General features: G+C 38.5%; 1 protein-coding gene across 4 annotated transcripts in view; it reads right to left on the bottom strand.

Moving 5' to 3' along the window:
• Nucleotides 1–20,630, bottom strand: part of stac (SH3 and cysteine rich domain) — a 36,506-nt gene extending 15,876 nt beyond the window's left edge. For 2 of the 4 annotated variants that reach the window (XM_008399895.3, XM_017302380.2), the window contains exons 1-6: nt 19,999–20,630; nt 18,426–18,458; nt 14,248–14,581; nt 9,752–9,885; nt 3,456–3,537; nt 2,433–2,539 (exon numbers count right to left, since the gene is read on the bottom strand). In XM_008399895.3, the coding sequence (XP_008398117.1) occupies nt 2,433–2,539; nt 3,456–3,537; nt 9,752–9,885; nt 14,248–14,581; nt 18,426–18,458; nt 19,999–20,112 (804 nt within the window). In that variant the 5' untranslated portion in view covers nt 20,113–20,630. The remainder of the gene's footprint in view (nt 1–2,432; nt 2,540–3,455; nt 3,538–9,751; nt 9,886–14,247; nt 14,582–18,425; nt 18,459–19,998) is intronic. The other 2 variants (XM_008399893.3, XM_008399894.3) reach the window with 2 other exon arrangements.
• Between the last annotated feature and the right edge of the window lie 2,823 nt (nt 20,631–23,453).

The following is a 23,453-nucleotide window of genomic DNA, read 5'->3' as shown; positions in this document are numbered from 1 at the left end:
TGGTTCTTGACTCTTAGAAATTCAAGCAGTTATAATGTTTATTTTCATGCACTAACAAATATGACACTGTGGATGGCGACAAAGTAACATGTTAACAAATAGCATCAACATGGTTGAATTTAGCGCGTTAGCATTAGCTTCTTTTAAATACTCTTTTGATGTAGTGATTTAGCGTTAGCGCAGCTAGCGTTTTAGTTAGCCGCTGCCTAAAGTACAACAAAAAGTGCCAGAAAGCTGTTAAGCACCAAATACACATTGTTTAACAAACACTTTTCATTAACAAAACATGCAGGGAGGATGGCTGAAAAGTCACCATGAGAGAACTTAAAAATATTCACAACTTCAATCAAAAGCCGCCACAAAAAAAAGTAATTAAAGACGGCAAGAACCACAAAACCAGTCCCCAAAATCCTGACATTAGGCAACTTCTGAAGGGAGTTGGGATGGACTAGATTACACTTAAGCGAATTAGTATAATTACACACCACACTTTTCAGATATTTAATTGTGCAAAACAAGAACAAAAAAAAAAACTTTTCTTCAATATCTCAATTATATCTGCTTGGTGTTTTATTGAATGTAATCTCAATTAAACTAATTGAAGGGTTTTTAATTGTGATGAAACAAAACATAAAACAAGCAAAGGGGTGTGAATACTTTTACGAAGCACAATAAGTAAAGAAGTAAAGTTTCAGAGCACTAAGTTTCCTAAAATGAATCTATTTTCTGTGCTGAACTGCAGATGGGAGTAAACGTGCTGCTTCCTAGTCTGCATTTGGAAGCTATTATCAGGCTCCTGCTGAGATCACATTGTCTCTAAAGTCTCCACACACACACACACACACACACACACACACACACACACACACACACACACACACACACACACACGCACCTCTAACAGCTGCACAGGACAGCGGATGACGGCTGAAACCCAGCAGCTTTCAGACGTCATCATCCAGAGGCACGCGTCCAGATTCGGTTCACCTTACATTACGATATATATGGCAGGAGAGCAGATTCTGCATGCAGCTGCAAATCAGTCTGATTCATCTTCGGAGAGGTGACACCGCCGTTCGCAGTGACATCTTCCAGCAAGCCCGCCGGGGCCGCACTGCCTTTATTGGTAGTGTTTGCAGCTCTGCAGCGTACGGATCTATCTAAACCATCGCGTCTGCAGAATTTACATGAAGCCCAAACAAAAGTAATGGTGCATTCACACCAGCTCTGTTTAGTCCACTTCAAACTAACTCCAGTTTGTTTGTCTAGGAAGTTTGGTTCGTTTGGGGAGGTGTGAATGCGTAATGGAACTTAAAAAAAAAAAGCGAAGTCTGAGTCTGGGTTTGGTTGAAGTGAACTCTGGTGCGGTTTGAATGCATAAGCAGACTGGAGATCGCTCCAAACGCAGAAAGTGGACAACAACAGAGGGCATTCTGGGTAAATACTACCATAGCAAACGCACTAGCCTAGCGCTTGCAGGAGAAATTGTTTGTGGTCTTTAGCCAAACTCAAAAGAGAAATTCTCCAACCGCTAAAATCTGACACTCCATTTTTGTTTACGTTTTGTGAAATAGGAAGTTGCGCTCAGCGCCTTCTTCAGAGGATTTTGTATTGTTTTGTTCAGTGTTTCATGATGCAGCGCCCCCTCAGGCGAGGAGGGGGACAGGTTGCTTAAATGTGACGTATTATGCTTCCTTGAACAGGACGTTCATTACATTTTTTACACAAAGTCATTTTTAGATAATGAGATTTGAGTCTGATCAGTTCTTCTAATTTTGAGCCGTTTTAAGGCGTCTTGTAAGTTTAAATTCAAATAATCTGCTGCTGGCCATGCCCCCGAAACTTAACGTTTGAAGATGAAGATGGCTGCAAATAGATGAGCAAATACACATCCGTACATCTATGAAAAGCACAAATTGAGCCTCCTGCACAACAAACAAGAACACAGCAACTGGTTTCTGGATGGTAAGTCAACAACAAAACACTGTCTTTTCCAGCAGCCATTGTACAATGCATACAGCGGTAAAACCAGCTGACCAAATGTTCTGGAACTCAGCTTGGGTTGCTAGGTAACGGACTGGGCTTCCCTGGGGTTGCTAGGTAACGGGGTCTGCTGATTTGTGACGTTACATTCTGGTGGTTTTTGGAACGGCTCATTTTCTAGACACCAAAAAACATTAACTCATTGCCAAAAACCGGCTGGGTGTTGGTTTGTTTTAACCAGTTGGACTGTTTCTATAAGTGTCTTTGTACTTCCAAACCAAAGCAAAAAATTTTATTTTTTATAATTTGTCCCCTTTAAAGGCTTTGATTTGTTTCAGCAAACCGCAGCAGCTGAAAAATGTGACAAATGTTGCAATTCTGGTCCCAAATCAAAGTGACAACACCTTAAAGCTCCAGATACCACATAAAACCACGTATTGGGTTCTTACCGAGTTTCTGTGTGGAGAATCTGAGCCGCTTGCCCTCTTGGCCTTTTGTGCCAGCGACGTCCCAAACCTCAGGGCTTCATACACTGGGTCCACCTTATTCCCACAGGCTTTGGAGCAAAACACAAGATACAAGATAAGATGATGAGCAAACAAATATGAAGCTTTCATCTTGGCCAAGTGGTTTTTCCATAAAGACGTAAACATTAAACAGCAGATAAGCTCTATAATCTGTATAATTAGATATACAGCCAAGTATAAACACATAGAAGCAGAGGTGGGTAGAGTAATCAAAACTTGTACTCCAGTAACATTAGCACTACTTCAACATATTTTCACTCAAGTAAGATTAAAAAGTAGCATTTTTATGAGTAAAAAAGCATTTGGTAAAAGGTTTACTCACATACTGAGTAACTGATCAAAACATTATTTACTATTTAAAAATTACATAAACAGACCAAATTATTAAGTTATGTAGAAATGTTGGTACTTTAAAGATCAAAATGTAAATAATTCATATAAATAATAATTATAAAATGACAAAATCAGGCAAAAGTAAAAACTTTCAACTAAACTTTAATAAAAACTTAATTCAGTAAAGTTACTCACAGTGGATAAAGTATCCAGAAATTATGCTGAAGTAAGAATAGCTAGCTAGCAGTAGTTAGCTAGCTACCCCATTAGCTAGACAGCTATGTAGCTAGCTTGGTAGCTAGCTGTAGATAGTTTTCTTTCTAGCTTGTGAACTAGCAGTGATAGCTATCTAGCTAGTAGTTGATAAAAAATCATCTAACTACACAGATAACTAGAAGTAGATAGTTATCCACGTAGGAAGAGAGCTAGATAGATTATTAATCTCATGTGGGAAATTGTTTTGCTAAAACAGGGACAACAACTAGTAAGTAAAAATTAGCCACTGTATTTTATTTTATTTAGATTTTTTTCAAAACGTTACTCAGGTAAATGAAACTGAGTAAATGTAAGTAGTTGCTTCCCAGCTCTGTGTATTAGATGTTTGAATCTCACCGATGGGCATGACTTCTTTAATGCAGCCATACTGTTCCTGGTTCAGCAATGGAGAGCTGTAGTATCGGCGAAAACCTTTTGGCTGCAGAAGAGGAAAACAGTGAGTCAAAATATGTCTGTATGACAAATCACAACCATTAAAAATAAAAATAAACATTTACTGAAGTCATGAAACATTTGGATTTTTGTCAAAGTTGTGGAGAGGGGTGTTTTTATCCAAAGCCGTGCATCTGTGCAGCAAATGCGACCCATTTTCTCACTTGAGCAAAGAAAAACAGGCAGACTGAACTCATCAAATCTTTTAGTCGCCGTTTATCAGCCTATAAAATTAATAGAAATGTTGTGACAGCCACAAATAAAAGGCAGTTCAAGGGCGAAGTGGGGAACAGATGCCGGAGGGTGTGGCACTGCTAACAAAACGATGTCCTGCTGAGCACAGCGCCGCCCTGAGGCCGCAATTCCACAAACTCCCAGTGTTACCGCGATAAAACACAAATATCAGTGGTTATAGTTTAAAAAATAAAATCTGTTCCGTCATTCCTAAGGCTGAAATGTTGACAAAGGTGTATCCACGTTTTTTTCAATACTTGCTCAATGTTTTCTCAATGTTTATAGAAATAGTTTAAAATTATATATTCTTTTTTTTAAAAAATCAAGCACTGGTGGTTTCTCTAGAAAAAAACCATTTTTTTTAATTTGTTGGTTTTATGCAAGCATTTTGCAAGTTATATCATATATTAGCAAACATGTATAAATCACCTTTTATTGCTATAAGCAGATCAGTAATTCTGAAAACTCTTGTCATACAAAACAGAGCCGCTCCAAAACAGGAGGGCAATGCAAGACATGGACATAGAAATGTATCGCAATATTTTATGGTAACATTGTGATAACAATAAAAAAATATTTAAAAATTGATTTATAGCTTTTTTTTTTAATTTAGATACAAGTATGGGTGTGACCGTATTTTGCAAAATAAACACAAACATTGCTGTTGAAAAACATTCCCATTTTATATAGGCTTCTTCAGGAGGCAGTTTACTTTTTTAAAAATGTGCATCACTAAACTTCAAAAAGTAACTCAATGTAATCAAATTTTTTAATTTACTTTATTTCTAATAATACAGTCAAATTATTTTTAAACATCGTTAATTGGAATTTTTCTCCAGAAAAGTTCCGGCTGTTACCTAGCAACCCCAGCAGAGTTCCACCTGTTACCTAGCAACCCCAGAAAAGTTCTGGCTGTTACCTAGCAACCCCAGCAGAGTTCCGGCTGTTACCTAGCAACCCCAGAAAAGTGCCGCCTGTTACCTAGCAACCCCAGCAGAGTTCCGGCTGTTACCTAGCAACCCCAGAAAAGTGCCGCCTGTTACCTAGCAACCCCAGCAGAGTTCCGCCTGTTACCTAGCAAACCCCAGAAAAGTTCTGCATGTTACCTAGCAACCCCAGCAGAGTTCCGCCTGTTACCTAGCAACCCCAGAAAAGTTCCGCCTGTTACCTAGCAACCCCAGCAGAGTTCCGCTTGTTACCTAGCAACCCCAGTCGAGCTAAAAGAATGTCAGTGTAAATGCAAAAAAAAAGGTGAAGAACATGGTTTGTTTTGCTGATAGACGAATCCTGACCAGTTCAGAGAAGCATAGTAAGTTACCCTTAAGCAGCCAACATATCAGTATGTCTAAAAGGTTCTTTTTAGAGAAATGATTCAGGTTTAAAAAATACTTTCCAACAGGAAGTCACTTTCCATTCTTTGGAGGAAACCTGAAGGAAGATGAGCAGGAAGTGTTGCGGCCTCTCTTTATGTTTGTGACAAGACATTCCTCAAAAAAAAAACCTGAAAAATGAATCACTGATTTTCATCGTGAGCAGCGCTGTGAATTAATTTGATTCCTTTTCAAATCATGTCGCTGCAGATATTGTCCAACATGTGAACGGCTGTCAGGATCCGAGTCTGAAGCAGTGACTCACAGATCAACTGACACGTGTTAGCTCATGCTAACAGCAAATACAGCATCTAACAGTCAGAGGGAAAAAAGCCTTCAGAGTATGAAACAAATATTTCTCAGGCAGACTTTTTATGGTTTTTCAAAGTAAATAATTTTAAAATTGACTTTTCAGCCACCAAAAAACAAGCATTTGAGTCACAGTTCAGAGATGTACTTTCATGTATGGGTTGTGTCCTGGCAAATTGTGTTATTTCTTAGGAAATAACAATTTTCACATCAAAATTATATACTTTTCCAAACTTAATTTTATATCACGTATAATATATATATATATATCAGAAGAAAATAAACTAAACTAACAAAGTCTTTCTGAATTATGTGAAAATTTAAATTATTTTAAGTAGAGTTTTTATCAAGAGCCACATTCCTGCACTACAGTGAGCCTTTAAATTTCAGGATAGGGTGCCAGTCTGCTAGGTCTCCATGCTAATGTTGCTTTATCTTTGTCATCTTTAGATACATTTTTTCATTTCATGAATTCAGGTTGAAGCTGGAGGCTTTTCTTTGGGTCTTCATTACGATACCTGATACCTGCTGCAATAAGCAATAAATCAATTAATTACATGATTTAAATTTGGACAGAACTGACAATTTCCATTTGGACAAGAAACATTAAATTGAATTCCATTTTAATACAGTTGAAAATTGCTGCAAAAGTCCTACCTAGCCCTTATGAGCGTGTTCCCTGTCTAAGCTGAATGATTCATATATTTTCAAATGCAATTTTGCTTACAGAGATTTAAAAATCCATTTTAGATATTTTAGTTTTGGTTCGTTGTTTATTTATGTGGGACATTTGAAATGTTTTCCATTTCCAGTGTTAAATGTTCTTTTGGAAATTCATTTTCTTCTTCGTCTTTTCAACTCTTTAAGTTGGAAAGACTCTCGAAATGACAATATTATCATTTATCGCAATCGTTTCTGGGACAATATATCATCCTGCAGTTGTTGAGTTTTGAAAACTACACCCTGCTCTCCAAAGCTGTCAGTTTTTGTTTTTTGGGGGGAGGTTTGGAGAGCTTATTGGCAAAACTAAGTTTCAGCTTTAATGCAGCTTTAGAGCATGAAGTCACTTGCTTTTCTACTGGCTGCGTTCAGTTAGCCAAGAGAAACAAGCATGGCAGCAAACGCATCCAAGTTTAGAGTTTGCTGAATTTAGAGCTGCACTCCTCTGGGGAAACTTCCCTTTATATGCTTGACCTTTCAACCTGATTTTCCACTCCTGAGAGCTGGTCATATCTGCGAGCCTCATCCCAGGGAAAAACATAGCAGGGGGGGAAAAGGGAGAAAGCAAAGGCTGTGTTGTTGATTTTAAGGCTACATCGTTTCCATATGACATTTATTCCCTTTTATCTTGCTTGACACCAACTCAGCGTACTCCAAATGTTCCTAACTGGTTCCAGTTATTGTTGCATAATGGAGACAACAGAGGAGGTTTAAAGAGGGGGAGGTAATCATAAATGGTATGACTTTAAAGGCCTGCAGAGGCTGAGGTGCAGCGTGCAGGATGACAATGAAAAATGCTTCTCCGTCTTTATGAAAACACCAGGACCACCCTGACAGATGCATCCCTTAGCCAGAAGATCTTATTTTCATTCACGTTATAAACGATCCAAAGAGATAAAAGTTGTGACACATTTTTTCCAGATCTTTGTTTTTAACTCTTAAGTAAATGGCCTACAAGTTGAATCACTTCATGGTCTACAAAAACAGTGACAAAGACTTTCCTGGGAGTAAGATTCCTAAGCAAAGTGTTTTAAGGTTACGCACTCGCTGCTGCCCCGGCGTTTAGAATCAGAGGGCATTAAAACGCCGGTTTACTGAGAAGAATCTGCACATTTACAGAAATAACGGAGCTAAAATTGTCAATCGTTTGCATCATGAAGGACATAAACGAAGCTTCACTGAAGACAGTTTAAGTAAGCTGCTAATAAAGCAGTTAACAAAAGCAGAAATTAAGTTTTGGGTAACACTTTAGTTGAAGAGGGTGAATAAGACTGTCATGACACTGTTATAAACATGACATAACACTGTTATAAACATGTTATAACACCTGTCATGAACATGAATAAGCCTTCATGAATATTTATGACTGTTGTCATAAAGCATCATTCGGTAAATTATGACACTTTTAATACAAAGTTTGTTATGACAACTTGACATTAACCAAGAAATCATTACAGTTTAAACTTTACCTTTAATAACATAAAGTTACCTAATTTTTAAAGTGCAATCAGTAATACTTTTATAACAAATTTATATCAGTAATTATTTATTGGTTAATGTCAAGTTGTCATAAAGACATTTTGAATAATGTCAACTTTGTACTAAAAGTGTCATAATTTACCGAATGACGTTTTATGACAACAGTCATAAATATTCATGAAGGCTTATTCATGTTCATGTTAGGTGTTATGACATGTTTATAACAGTGTTATGACAGTCTTATTCACCCCCTTCAACTAAAGTGTTACCAAGTTGGGCCTTGTAAGTATTTACGCTGCTTGACGTTTTTCATATTTTGTCAAGTTTGAGCCACAAACTTTAATATGTTTACTGGGATTTTATGAGACATGAAAGACAGCTTAGTTATGAAGTAAGAAGAGAATGTGAATTCTTTTATAGGTAAAAATATGAAAAGTTACATTAAAATTCACGAATCAATAGGAATAGAAATTTATGATTCCACAGAGATGAATCTCAGGTGCAACAGCAGCCTTAAAGGTGACCTGTTATGTTTCCTTGGACAGGTGAGGATAGATCAGTGGGGAACAACAAAACCTGTTCATTACATTTTTTAAATAATGAGATTTTCATTCTGCCCACTGATCTCCTTTCAGAATGCGCCGTTTTAGGGCCTCTGTCACTTTAAATCCAGATAAGTTGCTCCTCAATCAGTTGCTTCGGCACCAAGCTGAGAGCTAATCATTTAACACAGCGCTGGCCACGCCCCCAACTGACCAAACCTGCTGGAACCATCCTGGTGTTGCTCGGTAACGGGTTGGGTCTTAGCTGGGGTTGCTAGGTAACGGCGCAGTGCCAGTTGAACGAAACTCAACATTCTGGAGATTTTTCATTTCAGTTGTTATTTTATACTTTTGCTATAAATAAGCAACATACATTTTTCACACAGTCAAGTCGTTTCAGAAACAAACCACCTGCTGCCACAAAAGGACTTTGATTGGGTTAGAAAGAAATAACGACACTGAAGTTTGTGGTTCTTTATTATTATCTATGGAATGTTATTAATGTTTCTTTGGAGTCAATAAAGGATCCAGAACTTTTAGAAAAGTATCCAACTTTTATAAACAAAATTTTAAATGTCTTTTTTTTTTTTTGCATATTTGTTCAAATTATTATAAACAGTATAAAACAGGTAATCTGTGAAAATAAAAGCATGGTATGAGACCGATAATCTGGGAAAAAAATTGTTACTCTGCCTTCTCCCAGTGCCAACTATAAACAACCAATCAGAGCCAGGAGGCAGGTCTTAGTGCTGTCAATCATCCTCTTTCTCTTCCTTGCTAAGGCTAGTTAGCATAGCCTCCAATGATGACGGGTAAACAGTTTTCCTGTAATGGTAAGTTGTTTCTTTGCCATTAGCACATAAACCAGCCGTACATGAGCATGATTGACAGCGCTAAGACCCTCCTCCTGGCTCTGTTTGGCTGTTTTGGACTTGGATCTGTGATAATAGCACTGGAAAAAGGTGGAGGAGGTCGATCTTTTCACAGACAATCTGTGTCATATTATACCGGATATGGAAAAAACACTTTTTTGTAAAAGTTGCAGCTTTACAGGGTGTGAATACTTTTTACTTAGCTGAATGTTTTCCATCTACATTTTAATCTCCAACCTGTGGACAAACTTCATTATTTCAGGAATCCAAACCATCTGACTTCCTGTTAAAGTCACGCACATTAAACTGCCTCATGATCCTTGATAAGAAGCCCGAGGGCCGTCGCGTTTGTCTTTATTTACGGTTTGCGCTGACGCGTGCTGGACACGATGAAGATCAGTGTTTTTAGACGGGGAGCTGCGCTGCTCTTATCTAACACGGGTGATATAACGATGATGAGGAGGATGACGACGGTGGTCACAGATGCGCTGGCACACTGACACATAAAGTGTGATTTCTGAATAAGCACATTCTGGTGGGAAACAGCCACTTTTCATATTTCAATGTGTCTGTTTTGGTTGCTGTCGCTGTGACACTGTGTTGACTGACTTCCCGGGGCTCAGACTCCCAAACTGGTAAAAGTGCGTGCATGCGCCATGCGGTCTGCGTCTCACCAGTTTCCCCATGCAACGCTGCTGGCCGACTCCGTTCTCACATTTGTGGTGCAGGCTCATCTTGCAGGCTTTACAGCGCAGGCCGTGCTTCGCTGTGTTTCCTGCCAGGAACACCACGTGCTTGGCTGTTGTTCCTGATGCAAACAAAATGGAGGGAAAACGGCTTAGGAAAAACAAGAAATCCACTTAAAGCCATAGAACCTAGAAAAGATTTTTCTAGATGCCCTCAGTGTTCACGTCTGTGTGCGAAAATGTAGTTATGCAAAACGATAATTGATCTGCAGTGGCGAGCACTGGGAGAGCGGAGAGGATTGAAGATGATCTATTCTAATATTTAACAATGTAACATTCGCTGCTTTTCCATTGCAAATGTGTGCAAAACTTTAATATTCTTCTAATGTCGAAAAAACAGTTAAAATCACACCTGAATATGTTTGTTTTTACGATAAGTCATTAAAAAACATGCAGCTCCGTCATCCTAAAACTACTTCCTGTCGTCTTCTTCGTCATCTCCACCAGTAGTAACATCTGGTTTGTGACCATCTCATCCTAGCGCCAAATGTTTTAAATAAAAACAACAAAATATTTGGTGCATTTCCATTAAGAAAATTAACTTTTAAAATGTCAAATTGCACGATTATATGGTCACTGGAAACACAGCTAGTCGCTGGTTCTGCAGAACTGTTTGCCAGGATTACAGGACTTGAACTTCTGTGTCATACATAGTAAACAATTTTCTTTTAAAATAGACAAAAACAGCAAAATAACTTCAGTTTCTTTGCTTACTTTTTTGTGAAATCCATGTTAAAACTTTGTAAAGGTCCAGTAGATTGCTAAAATGTTTAAAGCTGAAGCGATTAATTGGATTAATTGTGATTAATCAATTATTGACAGAATCGTCATCAAGCAATCGTTAAGTGGAGAATACAGTACTCTCACAGGTAAGTAAGCCAAACTGTACAAAAATATAAATACATTTTGCATTTGCATGAATGTCTTAGGAGGAACTCAAGCAGTTTAACTTTAGCTTCACCTGCTTTTTGGTTTTTCAGTTTAAGAAAACTAAAGAAAGTAAAAATCTCCATGGGTTTTGCACATGTTTAGTGTGAGATGGAGCTTCACAGATCACCACAGCAACACCAGCAGCAGCACAAAACCTGCAGCATTTTTTCCCTTAAAATTAATTATGTCCTCTAACGAGCATCTCGTGTTTCACACCCCAGGTCAGCGGGTCTTTAATAAAGGAAACCTTTTAGGAATGAAGCTGTTAGTCTGTCTCTGGGGAAACTCGGGAACAGGAAGTCAAATATTCTCTCGTTAGGAAACTTTGATGCTGACCTGAGAGAATAAACACCAGAAATGTTCCTTTCTTTGAGGATAAACTCCTCTACGCTGAGCATTTAAAACTTTAAATATGAGCAATAAAATGTGTTAACGCTTTTCATACAGCATTTTGAACAGGAAGTGCACAAGTGAAGACGATCGTTAAGAAACTGACATCAATTAATCACGATTAATCAGATTATCTCAATTAATCATCATTAATCAATTACTAATTGTCTGTTTTATTTGTTTAAACTAAGTGTTGTTTTAAATACAATTGTACTGAAAAACACATCAACTAATTTAGAATTTATTAGTAAATTGGATCATATAGACTCAGAGCAGAACCTATTGAGAGCAGTAATTAAGCTAAAACTGTACAAAACAAACATATATAAGATAAAAACATCTTTCTCTATAAACATGTTTTACCAAAAACTCCTCAAGTGGCCGTTTTTTTTCCACCTGGTTCAAGTTCACTGTAGGAAATGCATTTATTTCTGCATTTTAAGCCCTAAAGTGTTTAGTTTCTTATTTACGAAAAATAATTATATTTTATTTACGTCTTTAAATGTATTTTAAATATCACATAAAAAGGCTAAAGTGGTTAAGTGAAAAATTAGTAAAATGTGCCAATTTGTAGCCGATTAATCGATTTCTAAAATAATCGTCTACCCTGTGAATGTTTTGTTTAAGAGACGGAACAATTCAAACCTCAGGTCAGTTTATCAGCTGTAAAAATGATCATATGTGCCCTTTAACATTGTTACCACAGCATTTGTAGGCAATAGGCAGCGCAACGTTATTAAACAGTGCCACTGTTTTAACATTGTTTTCTGCTGTTTTACATTTGTTCATATGTATTAATTAGTTTTATTTTGTAACCAGGTTGCTGTGTATTGCAGATTTCTGCCCAGGTCCCTCTAGAAAATGAGATCTAGATCTCAACGGGATCTACCTGGTTAAATTTAAAAAATAAATAAATCTGGAGCACAAACAAATATGATCATTAATTCCACAAATGAAATATAAAACATTGAAAACTTTCTGTTTAAAGGCTCATTGAAGGCGCTTTTCAGAGTGGTTTACATGTTGGCTAAAGGGCCACATTTACACGTCTTTTTACCTTTTCAGTGCTCGCATTATGCAGTCATGTGTTCCTGACATAAGGCCTATCAATATTCATGGACTACAGGATTTCTGCTGCCAGAGAACTTGGACTGTCTGCTGAGGGAAGGACAGATGGAGGGACTGGACTCAGTGGACACAGACGGACTTTGCTCAGGTTGGGCTGAATAATCTGTGTCAGGTTGAGCTGCAGTTTTATCACCTATTTATCAAATCTCTTCTGCTAGAAATGTAAAGCTGAGAGAAAATAACACTCTGCTGTTTTTAGGCAATAGTTTAATGTTTTCTGGTGTCTGGAAAATGAGCCGTTTCAAAAACCTCAGGAGTGTAGAGTCACAAATCCGCAGGTTACCTAGCAACCCAAATTGCATTCCGCCCGTAACCTAGCAACCCAAGCAGAGTTCCAGAACGTTTGGTCAGTTGGTTTTATCGCTGCATAATGGCTGCTGGAAAAACCAGTGTTTTGTTGTTGACTTAACATCTGGAGACCACTTGCTGCATTCTTGTTGGTTTTGCAGAAGGCTCCACTTCTGTTTTTCAAAGAGGTATGGTTGTAAAATTGTGCAGCCATTTCCACGCGCGTAGGTCTGTCACAGTAACAAATTTTGCTTGATAATAAATTGTACCATAAGTTGTTGCGATAGACATTATTGTCGTTTTGAGACCATTTTCAAGCAATATGATGGTAACAATCGCTCAATAATGCAAGAGCACATTCTCAAAGATCAATAAAATGTAAATTATAATGAACATTTACCACTAGAGCTGGAGGACATTTTAAACATCCATCATTAATAAACAAAACAACAGAAACAACAAATAAAATCTCCTTAAATAAAATGATCCTTTAAAAAAAAAGGGCTAGTTTGTCATGCAGTTTTTAGTAGAAAAAAAAAGATAAATCACACAAATAGAAACTGAGTTAGTTTTAATTATCATGTGATTAATTGATTAATTTTGCTTGGTCAGCAATAAGTACTACAGTAAATATCACTGATATTTATCTTAGTATTGCACAGAGGTGGTAGAGTACTCAAAAATTGTAATCGAGTAATAGTTGCAAAGTATTTATATTGTTTAAAAGCTAGGAACAAGACGAGAGGTCGCTCTAAGCTTGTGGCTTGTTTATTGTTGTCATAGCAACTCCATAACAACATGGCTGTCAGTTAAAGGCAGAAGACTTAGGGGGCATGGCCCGTGCTGCTGCTCACATTTATACGACAACGATCCAACAAAAACGAAACTTTTGTTCCGTTTTTGTTTGATCGTTTACACGAAAACGTTTTAATTATGATCTGTGTTTACACAGGAACGGTACACATAGAAAACGTGTAATGCTCTCGCTGCGCCTAGTTGGTGCTAGGTTCTATGAAACTGAGTGCCCATGTTTTTAAAAAAAAGTTCAACTTGAAGGCATGTGGATTCGCGTTTCCCTATCAGGTACCGTTCTCCCATAGATTGGGAGAAAACACGCATTGTGTGCGTCTGATTAGGGCGCATGCAGTTGGAAAAAGTGGGATAACTTTGCTGAAACACGTTGTTTGAGCTTTCACAGTGTCCGTAGCGAGCCCCGGACTGGAAGCTGTTTATTGTTTTTACCTTGGAATGGCCAACAGTCTGTTATTCCCATATCAATTTGAGAAAATAGGAGTTCCCGCACGTCCCATATCCGTGTCCTCTGTTACCTTTTTCAGCAGTGAAAACAGTTTAATCCGTTGTTAACAAGTCGTTACTTGTTTTTCCGAGCCGCCTTCAAACGCAACTTGAACGCTGGAACCCGTTTTCAATCTGTGCCGTTGTTAGAGAAAACATTCGGTGGTTTTGTGTAAATGCACACTACAAACGCAACAAAACTCTTCCGTTTTCCCCCGAAATCGTTGTCGTGTAAACGGGGCCTGATCATAACTTTGTCCAAAAACTTTAATGAACCCGTTTTGGTGCTGCCCGTTAACCCACGCCAACCTGTTTACGGAAGCACAATAGCGCTTCATTCCCTGCTCTCAGCTCATGGATCACGTCAGCAGAGGGCGGCGCTCCAACCATACCTACTATCATGTGGTTGCAGACGTCGCAGAACGTGGGCTTCTTGAAGATGTGCTCCATGAAGCAGTGTCCGGCCGAGTCCACCTGCAGCGGGTTGCGCGCCTGCGAGCGCGACGTCGGCGGCGGGGCGCAGGGGATGGCGGGCGGCACCGGAGGGATGGGCAGGCTGGTGGTGTGCGGCGGGGCCATCCCGATGTTGCAGAGATGGCCCGTGCTGCTGCTCACATCCGACAGCAGCTCCGTCTTGTTCTCGCTGCTGGTCCGGAAGAAGTTGTCGGCGCTCTTGCTGCGGATGCTCTTCGTCTTGAAGGAAAGCGAGCGTTTGAGTCTCTGCAGCTGGAAGACGAGAGGAGAGGAAAATGTAGAGCAGGTTTGTTTTAATAAACGACCCCAATATGAGCTGCATCCCCATTAACCAGGTAATGGTTAATGGGATAATGGCTACTGGTTTTCTCACCTGTTGACTTGGCGACTTTATATTTGTGTGTTTTTATGAAGTAAGGCACTTTGAACTGCCTCGCTGCTGAAATGTGCTTCACAAATAAACTTCACTGATTGACTGATGTTTGCACAATTTGACATTTTGAAAATACATTTGCTTATTTACACTGTAAAACACAAACACTACTTTCAGACAGTCATTATTACATGGATCATTTATTAACCCTTTAACCAAGATTTTATCAGCATTTCATTGAGAAGTAAGAATAATGACCTTCAGCCAGGTGTTTGCTAATTGCTGCTAGCTAGTCTATAGGAGCTGCTCTACTGAAGCTCTTCAGATTGGAAACTGCAGCACTGAGGAGGAGCTTTGCCATGTAGGTGGAGCTACGTCCACCCAGGTATTCTGCACATGGTTGCCATGGAGATGAAAGGATTTCTCAAACATGCATAAAAGAATCAAATCTACACTCCAGGTTTGTTTCTGATGAGGGAATAAAAGTACAACATGATCTAAAAAAATGTCTATTTAACACAACATTTTAAGGTCTGAATTTAAAACAACTGCACTTATTTTAATTGTATTTTTTAGACTTTATAGTTGGTGTTTACGTATTGTTAATAATGTCTTCCAATGACAAATAATTAGCAAGGCATATTTTGAAATTTCCTGTCAACTTTAATCATTTTTTAACTAAAACACAGTTTGTTGTGGGATGGCTTAAAAGCAGATTTATTTATTTTGTTAATGTCCAACTGAGAATCTGTGGCAAGACTTGAAAGCTAAAGTTCCCAGATGCTCCAGTTGAGCTTCGGCTGCTTCAAAAAGAAAAAAAAAAAGGCCATTTTTTATTCTCTAGATGTGGAAATCTGGCGGAGATGTCCCCAAAACTCTCAAATAGCCGTGAATTACTGTTGGGAAACAAATGCAAACAGCGCTGTGGTTTCACTGCAACAAGATGGGTGTGAAGTTCAAGGGGTGTGAACACCTTTGCGCCGCACTGTGCAGTTTATCCGAAACACAAAGGCTGAAAGTTCAGAGCTGCTAGCTGAGTTGACACATTGTGCACAGGCTGGTTTTACTTGTCATTTTCCCTGAACACGGCTGTGCAAATCGTTCTGAGTCACTGCAGCAGGGCCATAGTGAATCAATTCCCTGGGTCACTCTGGAAACAATCAATTTAGAGCCTTTCTCTACCATTACCACCCACACACACACTTTCACAAACAAACATAAATCTACAACAGAAATACCTCCATGTTACATTAAATTACTTCTACAAATAAACCTCATTTACAGAAAAGCTGGGAAGTTTTCTGAAATGCTTCAAAACCTTGAAGCGGGTTCAGTCCTGCTAGCATCGCTGCAGTATTTATAAAATAAATATAAATACATTTAGAATTTGGTGCCAGTAAAGACAAGCAAATGTCACATTTGAGCATGAAAAGCAGCTCATCATTTTGGATATGTGCTGATAAGAAACTGTAAATAATCAAGCAGTGGGAGTCCACAGAAATATTAGTATGCAAAGACAAAAGCAACAAGCTAACATTGCATTAGCATGAACAAGCTAACATTGCATTAGCATGAACTGTTGCGAAACTAAGAGATGATGCAAAATGACAAACTTTTACCAAGTATTTTTGGTCTAATTTCTAGTGAAACTATCTTGCTACACTTGAATTAAGACAAAAACCAAATTAAAAGTAAGTTTCAAAAAGTTATAAGAGTTTGTTTTAATTTTGCATCATTTCCACTCATAACAAGACATTTTTAAATTGTTAAAAGTTAAATAATCTGCCAGTGAGACTTGTACTTTTTCATCAATATTAAAGAATTATTGACTTAACACAAACTCCAATATATTGCTGACAACTTAGTTTCTCTTAATCCAAGTGCACAAGGTATTTCCACTAGAAACTGGGTCAAAAATATTTGGCAAGATTTTTGGTTTTGTTTGCAGTGAACTGATGTTTCCATGGATAAATCTGGATTTGTTTTGGTTTTGAGAACCTTCCATGTTCCAGAAGTGACAAAGGAATACAGGCAAGTGGAAAAGCCATGCACTGGGGTTTGTTTGTGGCTGTTGAGCTGATGCAGAGGCAAATGTTGCGTTTTTTTTTAACATTTTATGCCGCCACCTGTGAGAGATGCAGGGCTGGACGATAAATCAGTAACAACATATACCATGTGACAGACATGTGATCAATATTAATACATAATAAATCAATATATATTCACTGAACTCCCTTCTAGAACCAAACAGCCAAGTTGGTGGAATCAACTAACTCACTCATTCTTTGGTTACCTAGCAACTCACTCATTCCTTGGTTACCTAGCAACTCACTCATTCTTTGGTTACCTAGCAACATGTTGAGTAACTTGCACAGCAGCGGTTTCATGTTTTGCTACGGTGCTTCATAACTGCTTAAAAAATAAAAAATAAAAACTTGGTAGAGTGAAAATTGCTGCTAAGACAGTAAAGGTTCGGTTTTCTTCTTTTCAGTATTTTCGATATTTAAAACAAAACCGAATCCAGATTCATGAACATCGACTGATATGAAACGATTGTGATGCGATTCAGTTTCAGTGATTTCCATCCAAATATTTTGTTTAATACCAATAATATATATATATATTTTTTATAAATGCATTAAAATATGTACAGTTAAAAAAAAATGTAATCATATAAGCATGACGCTGCCACCACCATGTTTCGCTCTGGGGAGGGTGGGTTCAAGGTGATTAGTTTTAGTTTTAAGACAAAAGTTTAAGGTCCAACTAAGAGATCCTTTCTACAACTTTCTTCCTGCCAGTTTGTGGCTTTATTGGGACAAAATGTGAAAAATGTGGAGGCTTTTTTTGCGAGCGCCCTAGAGCTGGGCGACACGGCTTAAAAATAAAATCTAGGATTTTTTCAATACCACAGCCAGTTTTTTTTTTCTTGCTTTCTTTACTAAAAAAACACATAAATGACAAATGACTGAAAATATTTTTGAAAAGCCTATTTTATTTCCATCAATCATTCTGGGAATTTTACGCTGGAGTTTTATTATTTTTGTTTTATTACCAGAAGCATAAAAAATACATAATTTTACATAAATACATTATAAAATTACAAGAAGTTGTTTTAATGAGAAAAAAGTTTAATAGTGTTCTTGGTCTGACTCAGTTCATTTGTTTCTTCTAAATAAACACATTTCAAATTAATGCAATCAGAGCTAAAAAAAACAAACAAAAAACCCTGAAAAATCCATTTGCGAGGCTTTTGTTGTGCATATTTTGATTTTTGATTAAATTTAAGTGCTCGTTTTCTTTCATTTTGAAAACTTCCCAACCTTTCTGGTGATGCAGTCGGCAGATTAATCATTATTTGTGTAATTTTATCATCCGTCTTCTTTTTGCTGCAGCATTGAATCCAGAGCAGTGAGGGAAATGCGTGCATGCAGCTCATGCATCAGGTTTATGGGGCGCATCATAAAGCAGGAAGGGTTAAACAAACCGCAGCTACTAGTCACTGCTAAAGATCCAAATCTTAATCACATGCAGAAGAAGAAGTGCAGTTTATAAGTATGGGTGATGATGGATTTAACTGGATTCCTTACAGTGGTTTTACTTTAAAAGCACTAAAAGTTAATAACGTGAAACAGGTTTTATCTATATATATGTGCATGCAGGTATGCTTTTATATAATAAAGGCCTAAAATCAGCTGAGTTTACACAGGAGTGGAGGCTCACCTTGCGCTTCTGATGCTCAGGTCTCACAGTATTCTTAAAAGGAGGAATGAAAACACAGACACAGCTTTACTACCAGAGAACTTTTCTACTTTTTCTATCAACAAAACGTCCGGCGCGGCGCTGCTGCTCCTTTCAGCTCAGATTTAAACTGGCTGTCAGCACAGGTGGAGCTAAACTAGACCAGCTTCTCGCTCACGTTTGGAGCGAGAGCAGGCCTGCCGGGTCCTGTGTGGGAGTTTTTGGGACAGGAGAGGAGAAGAGAAGAGAAGAGAAGAGCGGACGACTACAGTCCAATAATGTGCTGCTAATTGTAGGAGGCCGGCCAACATGTGACCCACATAGACAACGCCAGAGGCAGCGATAAATCTCTGCTGCTCGGCTTCCATCAGGAACAAGCAGAAAGTGCAAAACTACTTTTGGTTAGACGCAATTATTAGAGCCGAAATTAACCACTTTTGAATCTAATTTAATCAGGAAACTCCTTATAACTTGATTTAATAAAATATGATGCAAAAATCAATAATTATCTAAAGTAAGATAATAAGATGCAAAGTTATAAGAGTTAAAATTAGTTTTGTAACTTATCTGGTTCACTTTTACAGTGCAAAAACACAAGATTTTACCAAGTATTTTGTCTAGTTTCTTGTAAATATCCAAGATTTGAAATTTAAAAAACCGAACTTACAACTTTTCAGACTTTAAGACAATATGATTCCTCAATGTGGATGAAATATAAATATAATCTCTATTTTTGTACAGTTTTAGATTAATTACTGGTCTGAGTATGTTGTTCTTTCAGCAAATTGTCTTTTTGCATAATCTAGTCAATGACTGATCATTACTAAGTTAGTTCATGATTATTTCAGTATTATCACGAATAATCCAATGAATCTTTTCATCCCTACATTTTGGAAATAAATTCCTCTGACGGGTGAAGCTTGACCCAAACTGGGGCATCAGCAGGACAACAAACACAGACAGGAATCTATAACAGAACCGCTGGAAAAAAACAACCAAATGCAGCAACAGTCAAATTAAAGTCTAGACTTTAAGCTGATGGAAACTGCGGTGGGACATTAATACGTTTGGAATAAGGAGTAATTCACATTTACGTGATATGAGCGATCCAAACAGAGAACTGCTAAAGAAAGATTTTATTTCTGAAAGTGCAGTTTTACACGCTCCATTTTGGCTTCATATGGGATCAATAAACAATAACAGAATCTGTTGTTTGCTCTCTTGAATTCAGATTTAATTTTTTTTAAAAAAAGATGATTTTAAACCATTTTTACTGAAACCGCCAAACAGAAGGATGGTGCATTTCCATCTGGTTCTCTAATAAATAATAACATTTCTGATCATTATTCACCGCGATGTGCATCATTATGTCAGGGTGAAACTGAATATTCTAACATAATCCCTCTCTGGTTGGTCTTAAAACTACTTTCAAACTATTGCTGCTGGTTAGTTGATCGCAGCTGAACTGATTTGACGGAAGTTTCCTGTTTCTAAGACTCGCATCCTGTTAAAACTCGAGTGTTGATTAGGAAATAATAGGATTTCCAGGGCAGACCTTGGTTTCCTGCTGGCTGGCGCTCATCGTCGGGGACTTTGGAGCTTCATCCCGGTCCTGCTCGTCCTCTTTGCCTCCGCTGTCGTCCTGAACTGCGTTCGCCGGTGGGATCATCCTCTCTTTCTGTCTGCTCTGTTTGAAAAAACGCTGCTGCCCTTCAGAGTGGAAAGCTCGTTTCCACTCCCCCAACCCGAAACAGTCACAGTGAAGTCACCCAGAACCGAGTGACACGGCAGGAGGAAGGAAGAAAGAAAGATCCGAGAGGAAAGAAGGAGACACACACGGAAAGAGGAGATTCCCGAACTGAACTGCGTCCCGCTCCGGCTCCAGCTGCGTGGCGTGGCGTCGTGCGTAAACCTTCCAAGACGTTTCCAAGAACACGCTGCGCGCTTTGCGCCTCGCAGCGCCCGATCCGGCGGCTTTAAGGGAAGATCCGGACGGGGAAGGAGGAGAAACGCGACGTCGTCCTGCGTGTTGTCAAAATTTAGACTTCCAGAACACGGAGGCAACACGCCCACTATGGGCAGCCCACTCCACGCGTGGCTCTTGTTTCTGGAGCAAGCTCGTTACTTAATATGTCACACTTTAACTTTCACACAGGTTTTCACCAGGACTTTAGTTCTGGTCACATTAACTTCCCCACAGACGATGTTTTCCTTCATGGAGTGAGAATCTTTAGGATGATTTATCTTTATAGTGAAAACTTCTGTTTTTTATGTCTGCAGCTTGTTTTCAGTGTTGGAGGTGAAGAATGTGCACAAAATTTAAAACAAATAAATAACTTGACAGTCATGTTTTGTACTAGAAAGCAGAGTACCCAGAACGATTAATTGGGTTAATCATGATAACCACCAACTAATTAAGTAGTCCAATAATCTGTAGTAGTGCCATTTTATATCTCAATCCAGTAACTATGTTACCTTCAGTTGTTGCAGTATGTTCATGTCTTTTACCTCCTGATTTAATGCCTTGAAACGGAGCCTGTCTCTTTAAAAGCTTCAGGAAGTCGTTACAATATGGTTCCTCCTCAACAACAACTTTACCAGCATTTCACTGAGAAGTAGCTCCTGTAATGATCTCCGTAGATGCTGCAGTTCTACCAGGTGTTTGCTAACTGCTGCTGGCTAGTCTGAAGGAGCTGAGTGGGGGCGTGGGGAGGTTTCCCTGCGGTTTCAGCGCAGGGAATTCTGGGTAAATACAACCAAAATAAACATGCTAGCTTAGCGGTAGCAGTTTGGATTTTTTCGAAGAAGGAAGTTGCGCTCAATGGCTTCTTCGTTTCCTTCAGTGGTTTTTAATCCGCCGGCCCCCCAGGTGAGGAAGGGAGCAGGTTTTTCCGATAGTTTGGCTGGTTTGACTCGGTGCAGTGTGAAGGCGAACCGCAGCAGCTGAAAATGTAACAAATGCAGCTGCTTTGGTCCCAAATCGAATCAAATGTACAGGACTATCAGGTGTGAAAACACCCTGAAAGTTTCTTTATCCAGAGCTCAAAGCTGAAAGAGTTAGCAATAACCACACACACACACACACACACACACACACACACACACACACACACACACACACACACACACACACACACACACGTCTGTCCCAGTATGACTTACATGGATTCCCCAAGAACCAAGGCTAATTAGCTATCTTATTATGAGCCTCCCCTGGAACGTCTCTGCAGGATACAGCAAAGTAATGAGGAAGAAATATATATATATATATATATATATATATATATATATATATATATATATATATATATATATATATATATATATATATATATATATATATATATCCCTACACGGGATGAACCACTGACTATTAACTGAAGCTGCTGATATCAGGAAATCCTACCAATGGCTGGAGAAAGCTGGACTCAAGGTCAGCCAGAGGTTCCCATCCTGGCTGCACAGGAACAGAACCTAAACACCAGACAGGCTCAGATCTACACACCAGACAAGACCCAAGGTGAAGGTTGTGTAAGGAGACCCCTGAGACAGTCTGAGACAAATCCCAGGCCTTGTCCAGACCCCCACACGTCATCCAAAAACCTATGATAATATAGGGGCTTTTTTCTGCATGTGGGCCCCGGTCTCCCAATCCGCCATGAATATATTTGCATACGCAGGTGCAAATTTATTACCATGGCTGGGCCCTTAATCTGGAGGAAGAATTGGCTGTCAAACATAAAGTCACTTCTTTTTAGATTTATCTCCAATAATTGTAGGAGTTCTTCGTCTGGCCTCCTCGAATGGGGATATTTCAAAAACATTTTTAAATACAATTAACTCCTTCATGTATCAATATTAGTGTACAAGCTGTCGATGTCGATTGTGAATAAAATACAGTCCTGAGTAGAGAAATTTATTTAATTTTTTCAGCAGAATCCTGTGTGTCTTTAATATAGCTTTAGTGTATAATAGATAGAGGATATAAATAATGATCGATAAACTCTGCTGTGTGATAAGTTTCACTCCCACAGTCAGACAATCGGCCCCATTTTGGACATTTGGGTCGGATCAGGGTTAGGATATGGTTAAGGTGTAGGCAGTAGAAATTAATGGAAGTCAATGGAAAATGTGTGTGTGTGTCTAGCCTCATCTGAGCTGAAGTGTCAGAGAAACGGTTCACTCCTGAGGAATAAGCCTTGTTAAATGACACGCACAGATGGTTAAAGCGATTATCACCCTGTGAAGCATTTTCCTGGTGAAACGTTTTGATAATAATCAGAAATCCCTGATGTTTTCCCAAAATAAACCATCGCCCTGTCAGAGGTGAGCTAAAAACACCGAGGGGTATCCTGGCGAGTCGATGCCAGGGGACATGAGCGGCGAATGTTGTTCCCTGGTCTGTAAGTGGGGAGTTTTAAGGGGAAACATGTTATCAGCAGCCATGTTGTTATGAATGAATGATCCAGAACCAAAAATAAGATAAAAGCTTCTGGATAATAACAAACAAAACACTTGTCTTTTCCAGCAGCCATTTTACAGTGCATAGAGCTGTCAAAATGACTGACCAAATGTGCTGGAGCGCAGCTGTGGTTGCTAGGTAACAGGTAGAACTCTGCTGGGGTTGCTAGGTAACGGTGCAGTGCCCATGGAATTTGACTTCACAATCCACACCATTAGCCACAAAAATGGAAAAATTAGCATTTTAATCTCCCTTTACAACAGGCATGCTAATAAAAAATAAAAAATAAAGAGAATAAAGTTATAAAATTACTAGAACAAAGTTATAGTAACATAGAGAATTAAGTCGAAATAACAAGAAAATAAAGTCTTAATATGATAATAAAGTCATATATAGTACATGAATAAAGTAATCTGACAATAAAGTTAGAGTAAAGCTAAAGTTGCAATATTTTAACAGTCGTATTTTGACTTTTTTCTCATGTTATTATGACTTTATTGTCTTAATTTTATAACTTTTTTCCAGTACAACTTTATTCTTGTATTTTG

Source organism: Poecilia reticulata, chromosome 22 (genome assembly GCF_904066995.2).
Source record: "Poecilia reticulata chromosome 22, P_reticulata-male-v2, whole genome shotgun sequence".
Lineage (NCBI taxonomy): Eukaryota > Metazoa > Chordata > Actinopteri > Cyprinodontiformes > Poeciliidae > Poecilia > Poecilia reticulata.
Note: the sequence above shows the minus strand (reverse complement) of the source record. Positions and strands in the feature narration are given on the sequence as shown.